We start from the raw sequence: 14,278 nt of genomic DNA on the forward strand, positions 1-14,278 counted from the left end.
GGACAGGAGTCTCCTTCGGTTTACAGATAACTTAGTAAACTGCAAGAAAAAGGCAATCTTATCCATAGCTTAATCTCCAGAAACCTATAGATTCTGTTTCCTGGAGCCCTACTATCACCCTCATCAAGATGGAAGGGGGTTTAAGTACTTGCCATGATGATGTGGGAAACAAAGGCAAATGAAAAAGTAAATCCCCTTACTGCCTACAGCCCATCGACAAGTCCTTGAAACAGGCAGAGTGACCTCCCTCCAGGAGCTCAGCTGCCTCAAGGTCCTGAAAACCTTGCTTCCAAAATACCTTAGAGACTTACTCTACCCCTTACCCCCTCCCAACCTGATGGTATATAATCAGTTACCCGTCACAACCCCAGTGCAGCTCTTTCTGCCCACGGGCCCTGTCCCCATGCTTTCATAAAATCACCTTTTTGCACCAAAGATGTCTTCAAGAATTCTTCCTTGGCCATTGGCTCTGGACCAACCCATCATCACCCCAAAACCCCATCTAGTAAACCAAGACTTACTACCTAACCTACTGCAATTGCAACACCCCAAATGTTACCCCATGTAACCTGTAACCAGTCAACATCAAATTTCCTGGTCAATTCTAGACCAGGATTGGAGTAGTAAGTAGTACTTACTACTTCACTTAGAAGGGCAACTTGGCCTAAACAATGCATTCCTTGCTAATAAATTCCTTTCTTCTCCTTCTTCTTCTTCTTCTTTTTTATTTATTTTATTTTATTTTATTTTATTTTATTTTATTTTACTTTATTTTTCTACTTATTTATTTTTATGCCCTTTCTCTGCCTTTAAATACCTTTTTTTTGTTTAGCTCCGGGGGGCTCCCCTCCACTTGCAATGGGATGCTGCCTGCCTGACTCATGAATCATTTCCAAAGACAATTAGATCTTCAAATTTACTCGGTTGAATTTTGTTTTTTTACACGAGTAATCCAGTGAGTAAAATGTTTCTGAGTTCCAGTGAGCCACTAGGGCAAATTAACCAAACCGAAGGAGGGTGTCCTTGGACCCTCCTTTGTATAACCAGTCAGTCAGAAGCACAGGTGACAATCTGGGCTTGACGTCTAAAGTGGGGAGAGGGCAGTTTTGTGGGGCTAAGCCCCTCAACTGTGGGACCCAACACTGTCTCTAGGTATATAGTATCAGAATTGAGTTGAATTGTAGGACCTCCAGCTGGTGTCAGACAATTGCTTAATGGTGTGGGACCCTCCTCCCACACCTCAGAATTGGGTGTCAGAATTGTAGGTGGTGATCAGAAGTGGGATCGGAGTCAGAGTTATAGTATGTTATGTATGATACAAGATAAGAAATCTGCCTCTGTGTTGCTACTAAATATATATGCCTAGATATTAATATTGTTAAAAAGAAGACAGCAGTTCCAAAATGGAGTCACTTATTCTAAACCCCACCAAGACTTAATACGTAACCTAACTGGCAGCTTCAGCTTCTCCCAGAAATGTGAACTTTAACCAGACAACCTGAAATTTCCTGGGCTGTACTAGAACTTAATCCTTAAGCTCCCCGTAGGAGAGCCACCTTGAATAAAATAATGCATTGTTTGATAATAATTTTTCTTTTTCCACTCCCTCTCTGCCTTTAAAAACCTTCCTTTTTCTAAACCTCAATGGAGTTTTGTTTTTGTTTTTTTCCCCCCCTAGATGAAATGCTGCTGGACTCATAAATCACTGAATGAAGCCAATTTGGTCTTTAAATTTACTCAGTTGAATTCTTGTTATTTAATACTTACTGACTGGAACACTTTCAACTTTCTATGGACGGACGTGAATCTGATTGGTACAGTTATTTACATTGTAAGAATGTATATATTTTTGCCACAGAACTTAATAAAACATTTATTTTTTAACTATCAGTCCTAACCATTGTTCTGTGGCTAAACTGTCTCCCATAAAAAGAAAAAAATATTTTTGCTCACCTGTAGATTATACTCTGCTGACTCAGGAATACTAGCTGAAGCCAAAAGAAGGATTTCACTCTCCAAAGAAAGAATTTAGACGAGGAAGTCACTGCTCTGAGGAGTGAGTCTATCAGAGCTCCTCATTTATAAGTCATGGTAAATAAAGTGTGGGGGGGGGGAGATAGGAGAGAGACTAAAGAGGTCAAAGAAATAAAAAACATGTGGTATTAAAAGATAAGGATCAAAACAACTTCCAGAGAGACAGCTTGTTTGTTGAGTCATCGTGAGTAGGAGTGGAGAAACTCACAGAATCTGGTGATTCTGTGGTCTCCTCATGCTAGAGAAAGGGGGCAGAGGTCGCTTACGTAACATGCATGGGGTGAAGGGTGGTGAAGAGACTGGGGCCACCAGGTACTAATGCTGTCACCAGACAAATGTCTAGGAAAGAGAGGGAAGAATTCTAGAAAAAGCCAGCACAAGACCATCAGGACGGAAGATGCCCGTGTCCCGCATGGAAGAGTCCGGGGCACCGGTACAATCTTGGGATCTGAATGGCATAGCCCCTGGAGAGGAAATCCGGACATGACGGGAGCAGAGATCAAGGGGATCGTCTGCTGCTCAGAACATCTCCAGCCTCCTGGAACTGGGTTGAACTAAATGGAATGGAAATAAGCATCTGGGAGAAGCCTAGGAGAGCAACTGTCATCTTCTGTGTGAAAAAGATGTCCCCAGCCCAGAGTGATCCCCAACCACTCCCGCATGAACCAGAAAGCTCCCTGCTCTCCTGTGTGTCTCTTCCCAGTGTTAATCAGTGACCACCTGGAAAAAAAAGAGCTCAGTGGTAACAGGGCTGAGAGACCAATGGTAACTGGGGGAAAGGTGACAGGGTGGCCCTTTCTAAGGAAGCTCCCAGTGTAACACAGACTGCAACAAATCTGAGGATCCAGGGGGCTTAATCAGGATTGGATAAATTTTAGGATAGAATATTTCCAGAAGGAGACAGGGTGTGGTCTGAGGGAGATCATTTTTTCTTTTTTGTTTCCATCCTAAGGATCTGATTTCCATACAATTAGAACTTGAGTATAATAAACAGATAATAGAAGAATTTTAATCAGTTAACAAGTTGCTCAAAATTTTTTGAAAAGTTACTCATAATTACTTTAGGAGATGCCCTTGTTTTTTTACTTCCTATATCGTAATCAAAGAGGATCAAAAGCCCTCTGCATACTTAAGGTGCCCCCTGTGTATTTACAAATGATAGACAAACATTCATATATATCAGAGTAGTTAACACAAAAGGAGTTTTCTAAGTCCCCCTCCATTTAACTGCATGTTCTGCTACACACACATATACTCACATATACTTACATTGCACCTACACGGATCCCCCATGCAGCTCCCATAAATGAGTTGGTGCTATATATCAAATACGGAAAACATAAAACATATAAAACCCATCCACTGCTTTTCACGTTTTAAGTTTGTTGTTCCGGCCAATTTGTGACATCTCTTCTAAACAGACATGAAGCTTTTTTTTTCCCCCTCTCCCTTTCTTTGCCAGGGTAATCCTGAAAGTGTGCCAGTGGAAAGGGATCATTCTAATCTCCGGGGTCCTTGCCCCAAGCGCGGAGGGTCTTTGTCAAACACTCTTCCGTACAGGGCCAAAACTAAGACAGGCAGAGGGGTTCTGCTTCGGCTCCTCAGACGTCCGTCTCTCAAGACCTGATCAAAGAGAGCAAAGGATTTAACTCCAGTGCAGAGCTTTGGTTTCCAGCCCAGAGGCCTTCTCTGACAGCATCATTCTAAAATAGTAACAGACAGGCACACGAGATTTGGTGTCAGAAGACCCGTGTGTCAGATCTAAAGGTCGAAGGGTAGAGAGATTTGGGTGAAAGTGCAGCAAATAAACTACCGCACAGGTGGTTAAAAAAGATGACGTATAAAAAAAATTCTTTTAACTCATGAAGTACCGCCATTATTACTCTCATAATTGCTATCATTAGAACAACTTCTCAAAATAACATGCCCATGAAATAAGCTGTAGGTGCTTTGTTTAATGTGTTTAACTTGGGCCTTCCACACCATTAAAAAAAAATTTATTTATTTATGCAAATAAAGAGAACATTAGCTGCCGTCGTCCATAACCCTACTGTTGCCTTGGATCTCAGCATCGCATTTATGTAGAAAAAGTGAACCCCAAATTCTCTGTCACAGCCTAAAGACATCTAGAACCACAATTTCTCTTCCATATTAAAGCTTCCCGTGTCTTTAAAGCTCTGCCTGTATAATGTGAACCACAGCACTGCAACACTGTGTCACAATCTCAAAGATTTCCATGGTGCTAGTCTACCCCATCTGTTCAAAGAAATTGATCATCCTGAATTCCTCCTACCTCATAATGCCTTTCAGGAGCAAGCTGACTTCCACTGAGAATGATCTGTGGGAAAACATAACGTGTTGCAAATGTGCCGCTGAGGGAGAATTCTTCCAACTTGGTGAAAGCTGACCCCACGGGCTCCCCACAAGTTCTCAGGTCACTGATTTGACACTTCAGTAATGTGCATATCTGTGTAGGCAAAGGAGAGAGAAGTAGTCAGAGATCTTGGAAATAGTTTCTCCATGAAAGACACAATCTCAAGGAATAGAGGAAGATTTGTTAAGTCGCATCTGTCAGGGAGGAAGAATTTCCTGTCCCCGTCAAGGTCCTTCTGGCCAGACTAAGAATTGAATGGACACGAGACAGATTAACAGGAGAACGTCAAATTGAATTTTGTACATTTGGGAATCCACACAGACATGGCAATTCCCAAGACAGGCAAAATGAGGTGCGCATATCGTTCTGGAATAAGGAGGAGGGCGTAGGGGTCTGGGACTTCAAAGGGAAGGAATGCAATTTACAGTAAGATGAGAAAGAATAAACATTGGGTACACAAATATTTGCCGGGCCTCTTAGAAACGCTGGAATGTGGAGGCCTTTGATCCAACAGGCCTTGTGAGGCTCCTCCCTGTTCGCCACACCTGGTTCCTGTCCTCACATTCTTACCCTAATAGCTCCCTTTCTGAAGCAGATCCTCTAACTAAATTTTTGTAGGCAGTTGTGGGGGAGGTAAAGAGCTTTTTCTGAATCTTCTGGCTTTTAATTGCTTTTTAAATTCACAATAATCTTCATGCCCAAATGGCTCCTCTTGGGATGGCCTGCCTTTATCCCCTACACCTCTTAAGCAGTCTTTTCAAACTGGAGGTCAGAGGCTCTTAGTGAATCTGAAAATCAGTTCAATAGGTCAGGACTAACTCTCTCTCTCTCTCTCTCTCTCTCTCTCTCTCTTTTAAATAAAGTGAAATGCAATAAATTGGATTTTAAAAGTCAGACTGCTCTTGCTCATAATTATGGCTACTTCTAATTCTAATTGAAGTCATAAAAAAAATATTTGTTTCAATTACCATCACCCATCTTGACCGCACAGCATCGTAACATGAAACGGACTTGTGATTCTGGACTCCTGTTGAAGACAGTTCGAAAAGCACTGTTCTAAAGTAACCTGACACAAAACGAGAAGGCATGGAGGTTGCAGCCTTTCAACTTGAATCCAGCTGGCTGAGAGCTCATCAACTCGCTTTATGTTTTACCTTGCAGCCAAGAGAAGACATTCTGTTCTTGCTAAGGCTAAACAAAGTGCTCTGGGGGAAAACTTCAGTGATGACTGTAACGGGCTACCAAGTAACTGAATCCAGCACGATTTTTAAAGAAATGCAGTGATGATCCAGAAGAAAAACTAATAAACAATCCATTCTAACTTACGTCACTATTGTTTACCTGTAGGTAATATTGACCTTCTACTGTGTGCAGTCCATCAAAAGCACCTAGTGCGTAAACCTCATCTGTTCGTTTCTCCGACATCTTGTAAGTTAAGTGACAGCACAGGTCTTTCTGGCAAACTGTGTAATTTCCTGTGTTTCTCTTAAGCTCAATGAAGGTGAGCTCATCAAAATAAATCATCCCCGGAAAATTTGACTGTTCAGACAAGAATGGCTTGACACTTCTGGCATAAGCACTCCAGTCAACAGCTACAGGATAGGTGGGTTCACTTCGCGGCCGGGACTTCAGTTCGGACAGCATCAGCTGGCCACTCTCTGTTTCCATGTCATAGTGATACACTTTGACCGCTTCCGGTGCGTAGATTCCACTCCCTATGGCGACACAAGGCAACACAAATATTGGTTCCAAATTTTGCATGGTTACAAACTCATAAAATCATCCCCCAGAGAAATTCGATATGGCTTTATGAAAGCATAAGCACTTTCAGGACAGTTAAGGAGATAGCTTGTTAGCCTGGCATAGTTCTCATTTGCCTCTGTGTCCTCCATTAGGTTCTGCTTGCACTGAAATTATCAATTGACTTGGGTCAATTGGCTTTTTTACTTAAACTACCTCTTCTTTAACCAACTTAACAAACAACTAGAAAATTCCCCAACACGAAGAATAATTTTAGCTCTCTGCTGACCTGTCTAATTTATTTGTGTTTAAGTTTCTTCATCTGGATCAATGAATAACCCAAGCAGTCAAGAGGGGAGCTTGTATTACCTCGAACATGGATGCAATGAAGGATAAACTCTGGTTAAGTCTAAAATGATTTTATCACCTTAACCACAAAGATTTATTTCACTATTACTGATGGATGCTGGCAGCAAAGTTCTTTAGATCTGGCTTTGTTTTTCTTTTTTTGCTTGTTTTTGTTTGTTTGTTTGTTCATGTGACTTGACTTCTCTTTAACTCCAATGTTCCCTCATGTGTAATTGAGATAATAGCGTTTACCTCCTTCCGTACTCACAGGGATAACGGTCCTTAAAACATATTGCCACTGAAAGCCATGTTATTATTAATTTTGTGACATTAGAATTAATAAAGGAATTATTAAAGACAAGTGTGGCTTGGAAATCAATGAAGACTGTCTAAGACTATCATGGCCAGTCGGTGCAGGACACGTGTGAGTTACCTGTCATGTGCATGCTGGTGTTGTGGGTATTCGCAGCAAGCAAGTTGACTCTCATGGCTCTGGCCCACGCAGAGTGGAAGGGAACAGCCGACAGAAGGGGCAGCGTGTTGTACCACGCCACCGGGTAGAGGACGCTGTCCACTTGAAACTCATCCACCACCACCACAGCTGGGGTGTGAGAAAAAATGTCAAAGCAAGTGAAAATGCCAAACTTCCCAAAAGGAGTCTCAAAAGTCACAGATTCTGAATCCTTGGGGAAATCAAATTGAATTTCAGGCGCAAAAAGATTGTACTGTTAACAAAAAGCAAAGAAGGGGGAAATTCATGAGAAAACTACCAAGGAGAGGTGTTTCATACCCATCAAAATTTTTTTCCCAGCCATGTTGAACATGCATATTTAAAACTATTGCACATAAATTTGCAGAAATCACACCCAGTATACCACTGTCTAGGAGTTTTATTACAACGGTGCTGGTCAGAAAACTCCACCTTTCCACAACTAACGAACGAAATCATATCTAAAAATGATATTTGAAAGGTGACTATTTCTCTTAACATCACAGGTTGAAAATCTGAATCTTATAAACTTCAGATTTTTTGTTACTGTATTCTTTAAATACCAACAACACTGCCAGTGTGAAACCTAGCACGTAGTAATAAAATTAACTTTGTCATATCTCCCTTTGATACTGCTGGGTTTACAGAAGTGAAATACATTTAAAGTAAAGTTAGGCTGGGGCGCCTGGGTGGCTTGGTCAGTTAAGCGTCTGACTTCGGCTCAAGTCGTGATCTCACAGTCCGTGAGTTCAAGCCCCGCGTCGGGCTCTGTGCTGACAGCTCAGAACCTGGAGCCTGTTTCAGATTCTGTCTCCCTCTCTCTGCTCCTCCCCTGTTCATGCTCTGTCTCTCTCTGTCTCAAAAATAAATAAACGTTGAAAAAAAAATTAAAAAAAAAATAAAGTAAAGTTAGGCAAGGTAATAGCTCACACTTGTTAATCAGTGAGCCATTGGTAATTTTTTTCCAGCTTGATTATTGCTCCCCAACTCCACTTTGCCCCGGGTCAAGAGTACTTGCTCAGATACTACGTACCATGAGGCTTGATGTGTACATATTTGTGCTCTGGCAATACCCCCTCCCCTTCAGCGAGGGTCACTTGCTCCTCTACCCTACACGCAGGTGGAAGCTTGTCCTTCATCCCGCAGGGATCGGCTCAAGGAAGGCACATAGCCTAACTGGAGTCAAGGTGTGATGACGAGGTCTACAAGGCAGGGCAAAAATACACTCTTCCTCTGGATTTTGCTCCTACAGAATGTGAGCTTTATGTTGAGCACCATGGGGTCTCTAAAAGCACAGCTCGAGTAAAAGCTGTAACACAGGTTAAGAGAGCTAGAGGAACGGCTGACGTCTTTTGAGCCTCTGAGGGACAGACTACATCTGATAAAGCTTAGTCATGCTATGAGTGTCAATGAATTGAGCCAAAACACTAACCAGGGTATAACAGCATTTCTCCTTCTTTCTCAGAGACTATTAACATCTTTGTGAGACTATGATCACATTCAATATTCTGCCAAATTCTACTTCATGCTTAATTCAAACTCAGAACCCTTATATGAGACCAGAGTAAATGAAACCCCCTTTTCAACTAAAGCGTAATAATCAAGAGACGCGTTCATAACAGCTCTTTCAGCCATGTTCAACAAATGAATGTACATATATACCACAAACAAACACAAGAAGATATTCTTACCTTATGGTAGCGTGCCACCAGCCTACCCTCAGAATCAAACACCACATCAGTGTTGTACTGGTAACGGCCATCGGGGGGACACTGAGGGTCACTGGCATTGCATGGCTTCTTGTCCCCAATATTTGCCACAACGTAGATGGAGTTGTCCTTGGCCAGGCAGCTGAGCCTTTGTTGCACTGGGGTGTAGCCAAACCTGATTTAATAGATATGGCCTTAAACTTACTGTACTTGAGTGATTTCTAATCTTCCAGAACATACTTTATTTGCCTGTTACTTAGAACACAAGCTCTAGATTAAGAATCAAATCAGAAAAGATCTAAAATTCCACATGCAATATAATCTTCATATTTATGAAAGCTAACCTAGTTTACCTTGTTTATTTTTTATTGAAGTATAGTTGACACATTGTTACATTAGTTCTAGATGTACAGTCTAATGATTCGACAGTCCTCGATGTCGTGCTATGCTCACTACCAGTGCAGCGATCATCTGTCACCATACAACACTATGACAATACCATGGACTACATTTGCTATACTGTGCCTTTTAGTCCATGACTAATTCATTCCATAACGGGAATCCCGTATCTCCCACTCCCCTTTGCCCATCTTGCCCATCCCCCCGCCTCCCCTGAAGGCTAACCTATTTTAATGTGCCAGACTCTCAGTTGCAGTGTGAGACTGAAACACTGGAAAGATGGTGGAGGAAGAGGAGAAAGAAGAGAAGGAAAGCTTTCTCTTATAAAGTGCTTCTAGGCAGGCAAATGAAGGGCTTGAAATTTAACACACTCTTTTAGTGGGGAGGAGCTTTTCTATAATTCTAGCCATACTCTTACTAGGAAGTAGTAAATAGTTGTTCCTATGTCAATCGTCTTCTATAGAGGACAAATGCATCATTATGTACTTGAAATATTTCAGGAAGGAAGGGGAGGGAAGGAGGGAGGAAGGGAGGGGAGGAAGGGAAGGCGGGCGTGAGGAAGGGAGAAGTAAAAGAAAGGAAGAAAGAAAGGAAAAAGGAGAGAGAAAAAAAGAAAGAAGAAAGAAAAGAAGAAAGAAAGAAAAAGAAGAAAGAAAAAGGTGGAGGAAGGGAGGAGGAAGGAAGGGGGAGGAAGGAGAAACGAACAGAAAGGGAAGAAAGAAAGAAAAGGAATAAAGGAGAGGAAAGAAAAAGAAAGAGAAAGAAGAAAGAAGAAGCAAGAAGAAAAGAAAGAAAGAAGGAAGGGACTTCATTGTGTTGCCTCAGTTTCCTTATCTGTCAGTACAACATAATTACTTCCTGCCTGCCTGCGAGGGTGTTCATGAGAAACCCTGAGATAAATACAGACTACAAAATTGCTTCTCAAAGTATTGCCAAATCCATCTACATTGGGGACATTGACCAAGAAATAAGAAGAGATTGAGGTGACAAAATAGGTGGAATGATAGGTGGCTTCAAATATTTGAAAGGCTCTAATCTGAAGGAGATGAGTCATATATATACAATGATAATATATAAAGTAATAAAGGCAGTACAAAGACTAAAGTTATAGAGAGACAGATATGCAGAAAAGAAAAAAATGTTTGCAACCAGAACATTCTGTCAAAGGAGTGGATTCACTGGTCACTGGTGATTTCAAATACAATATGGTGCATCCAGGTGCTCCAAGTCTACCACTTATCAGGGCTCAGATGGAAATGGCTGGCTTTGATTTCCTGCCATGTTAATTACCAATATGAGACTGTAAGCCTCCTTTTTTCCCTGATATGAAAAATGGAAATAGTTATACCTGTCACATAAAGTGAACGAGACAATATGTTTAGTGTACCAGGTACAATTCCTGGAACCACGTAGATGCTCCATAAAGAAATAATGGCCATTATGCACTTTGTAACTACAGGGGGACAACCCAGGAAACTGATGGATTTACTGCTTCTAGAAGCCATTTGGGTTCTCTCCATCATCTCTCAGCCTCTCTACAGTTGATGTGGACCTAATCTTTGAAGAGAAAGGGCAAATTTATGACAGCAATTGATTTATGATTTATGATTTATGACTACTGTTTCAGATCATTTCTTTTCTTTTTCTTTTTTTTTGCCCTCAGGAAAAACAGGGCAGCATTGTTAACATTGATATTCTTTAAAACTTTCAATGAAACTATCACCTATTTTCTTTTTTCTTTCTTTCTTTCTTTCTTTCTTTCTTTCTTTCTTTCTTTCTTTTTTTCTTTCTTTCTGTTTCTTTCTCTCTCTCTCTCTTTCTCTTTCTTTCTTTCTTTCTTCTTTCTTCCTGCTAAATAATTAGGGCATTTTAATATCTTCTATTACTCCTCATGGGTAATGCTCAAGGAAGCATGGGACAGGTCAGTATTGTAAATGATGGTATTTAAATACACAAGGATAACTAGGTGGCCCTCTATTATCCCCTTTAAGTATAAATATTACTAGGGAAGAAATGGTGGCTTTTTTTTTAAAACCAATATTACCATCTTATTAAATATCAGATTTCTGTTTTTGTAAGTCAGGCTGAAAGCTTACCATTTGAGTAAATGTCTGCAACCCTCAATAATGTTGAAGTTTCATCAGTCATCTACCTTTCCAACTTAAAATAATTCATCTGAGATTAATTATCAGGATTCAGGACCTCTTTCCCCTAGGAAAGTCAGTATTATCAGCCCAGGCAAATAAAGTGAATTTTAGAATCAGCCTCTTGGATTACTGCAGATAATGAGTCCTTCCTGCTCTGGGGGAAAAAAAAAAACAAACCTCATGATCAAGTAACATTGAGTTATAGTTAATGCGGTTACTGTAAACATAGACGATGCAACACTTAGATTATTTTTTCAAAGGTGAAACTCCTAGGTGAAACTGACCCACACAGTAGAACTCCTATGTTGCAACGTTGGACTTGAACCCCCCCCCCAGTCAATTTCAAATGTTAAAATTATTGAAGACATTCTTTTCTTGTACAATAGATATAGTTCGGAACAGATGCCTGCAAGTTTAAAATTAGCAAATTAAATTTTTTTAATGCACAGATTTTGCCTTTTAAAGGAATTACATATAAACTATTTTAAAAAGTAAATACATCTAAATAATTTCATAAGTCTGTCTTATGTTTTATACAGATGTTCCCTAAGAAAGTTATGCTTAAACGAAGTGCCTGGGTGGCTCAGTTGGTTGGGTGTCCGACTTTAGCTCAGGTCACGATCTTGCAGTTTGTGAGGTCAAGCCCCGCATCGGGCTCTGTGCTGACAGCTGGGAGCCTGGAGCCTGCTTTGGATTCTGTGTCTCCCTCTCTCTCTGCCCCACCCCCCTCATGCTCTGTCTCTCTGTCTCTCAAAAATAAAATAAACATTGAAAAGTTATGCTTAAACTATAGCTATTAATAATTGCTTACATTTCTCAAAGACAAGAAAACAAAGAAGTTCAGATCCAATCATCCTTTATTTTTATTTTTTTTTAATCGTTATTTATTTTTGAGAGAGAGAGAGAGAGAAAGAGTGCGAGTGGGGGAGGAACAGAGAGAGGGAGACAGAATCCGAAGCAGGTTCCAGGCTCTGAGCTGTCAGCACAGAGCCTGATGTGGAGCTCGAACTCACAAACCGTGAGATCATGACCTGAGCTGAAGCAGGACGCTTAACCGACTGAGCTACTCAGGCGCCCCCAGATCCAATTATTTTTGTGAAAAAAAAAAAAAGGAATCGTGACAGCTAACATTGGAGGCGGCACAACTGTGTTTAGATTCTACGTGTATCACTTCAGTTGACACTCTTGTCTAGTGTAGGAAGTAGGACAGGAAATTTTATTATCGCTGTTTCATGGATAAAGAAACTGAGATGTGAAGTATTTAGGTGATCTGCCGCCCATCACACAGCTAGGAGGTGGTATTGTCTTGGAAACGATGTTTCCTTTTTCAAGTCCTGTGCAGTTTCCACCTGCCATTCTCATCACACGGCAAATGCGAGTGATATCAGAGCTCTTTGGAAACATAAGTTCATTTATCTTTTTACCATTCCTGCAAAGGGGACAGGTATTCATGGGTGAGCTTACTTTATTTGGGGACAGAAGTCCTAGCTAGTACAACTTTTTCACTTTGTTGAAACCCCATGGAGTGTATTTATTATAAAAACTATGTACACACAGGCCATTCATTAAAGAAAGCCACAATAAATAACCAACCAAGAATCATCATCTCAAGCCATGCCAGACGGCACACAGTATGAAGAGGCTTGTGGGTCCAGAGCCATAAATTGATTGCCAGAAAAGAGAACGAGTCAAGTTTAATGGATTTGTTATTTGTATTTTTGCAATATCACAATTTTTTTTTGTTCAAAAATCAAAGGGTAATGACATTACCTCTGGGGATCTGTACATGGAATCCAGTTCACCTCTGGGTCTGGGATATCTTCCAGATAGGGGTAAATGGTCTCTCTTGTGAAAACCCAGCCATAAATTCCATCTTCTGGGGTAACAATGATATGTGCACCCTGCTCAAAACAAGTACGAGCAAAACAGTGTTTCACAAATTCCAAATACCCACACTCTTTCCAAGTTTCAATTTCCTCTGCAATATCCCAGCCAGCGTAAGAAAGGACAGTACCTGCCTGGCTGCCAGTTTAACTGCGTTCTCCAAAACATCTATGTTCTTGTTCATCAGGAGCAAAGCTTCTTCTTTGGAAACTGGTGTCTCTGTTCTGTTTGGCAATATGACAGCGTGCTCATACACTGCAGCAACGAAAGTGTCCAATGCACCCACACATAGGACACAGATGGCAAATAGCGCCACATATTTTGGAAAATATGATGTAATCATAGCGAGAAGTTGGTGATCTTCGATAAACTCAGACTCTCCTATTTGGTATCACTGGAGAAAGTTTTAGGGTAAAACCCGGCTCGCTTCCGGGTATTTATATTTTCACAGAAATAACGTTACACAACACATTAAGAAAGAATGTTGCGCAAGAAAACTGACAGCCAGAAGTACAAAATCACGTTGACTCAAGTGTGCAATGTTCTTGTTGACAGTGGTTCAGAGGTTTATTCAACTCTAGAAGTGAAATTAGTGAGTGAATCAGATGAGTTCAAGCCAATCCCAAAACCACTGGCTGTTGAACTCCTTTTTTAAAGTTTATTTATTAATTCTGGGATACAGAGAGCACATGCATGAGTGGGGGAAGGGAGAGAGACAGAGAGAGAGAGAGAGAGAGAGAGAGAGAGAGAGAGAGAGAGAGAGTCAGCACAGAGCCCAATGCAGGGCTCGAGCTCATGAGCCGTGAGATCATGACCTGAGTAGAAGTCTGATGCTTGGCCTACTGAGCCGCCCAGGCACCCCTGTTGAACTCTTTTTTTAAATAAAATATATTTTCCTGGTAGCTCAATGGTTCCATTAATAGGCCAATACTCAACTCTTCTAGAAGGCACCCAGCATAACAACAATGTGCTAAGAACTTATACATGTGGCTGTAGCAGAAACAGAACAGAGCGTAAGACAAGCTCCAGTTTCAACGGAGCTCATAAAATGCCAAAGGAGAATAGATATACCTGCTTATGATTGGGTTCACAACCAGTGGCCCTCAATTTTTGCATTATAAAAGGATTTCAGCAGGAACCACAGTTGCTGGCT

At 41.0% G+C, this 14,278-nt stretch overlaps 2 protein-coding genes across 3 annotated transcripts in view; both read right to left on the bottom strand.

Annotated features, from left to right (window-relative positions):
• Positions 1-2,012, bottom strand: part of LOC115514404 (pantetheinase) — a 67,201-nt gene extending 65,189 nt beyond the window's left edge. Inside the window, exon 1 of the mRNA XM_030316370.2 lies at positions 1,954-2,012. The gene's annotated coding sequence lies outside the window, so the exon portion shown is untranslated. The remainder of the gene's footprint in view (positions 1-1,953) is intronic.
• LOC115514406 (vascular non-inflammatory molecule 3) overlaps positions 1-13,538 on the bottom strand; it is a 50,351-nt gene extending 36,813 nt beyond the window's left edge. For both annotated transcript variants that reach the window (XM_032593253.1, XM_030316377.2), the window contains exons 1-7: positions 13,256-13,538; positions 13,012-13,142; positions 8,678-8,870; positions 6,930-7,221; positions 5,750-6,123; positions 4,328-4,501; positions 1,954-3,657 (exon numbers count right to left, since the gene is read on the bottom strand). In XM_032593253.1, coding sequence (XP_032449144.1) covers positions 3,529-3,657; positions 4,328-4,501; positions 5,750-6,123; positions 6,930-7,221; positions 8,678-8,870; positions 13,012-13,142; positions 13,256-13,468 — 1,506 coding nt within the window. In that variant the 5' untranslated portion in view covers positions 13,469-13,538 and the 3' untranslated portion in view covers positions 1,954-3,528. The remainder of the gene's footprint in view (positions 1-1,953; positions 3,658-4,327; positions 4,502-5,749; positions 6,124-6,929; positions 7,222-8,677; positions 8,871-13,011; positions 13,143-13,255) is intronic.
• Between the last annotated feature and the right edge of the window lie 740 nt (positions 13,539-14,278).

This window comes from Lynx canadensis, chromosome B2 (genome assembly GCF_007474595.2).
Source record: "Lynx canadensis isolate LIC74 chromosome B2, mLynCan4.pri.v2, whole genome shotgun sequence".
Taxonomy (NCBI): Eukaryota; Metazoa; Chordata; class Mammalia; order Carnivora; family Felidae; genus Lynx; species Lynx canadensis.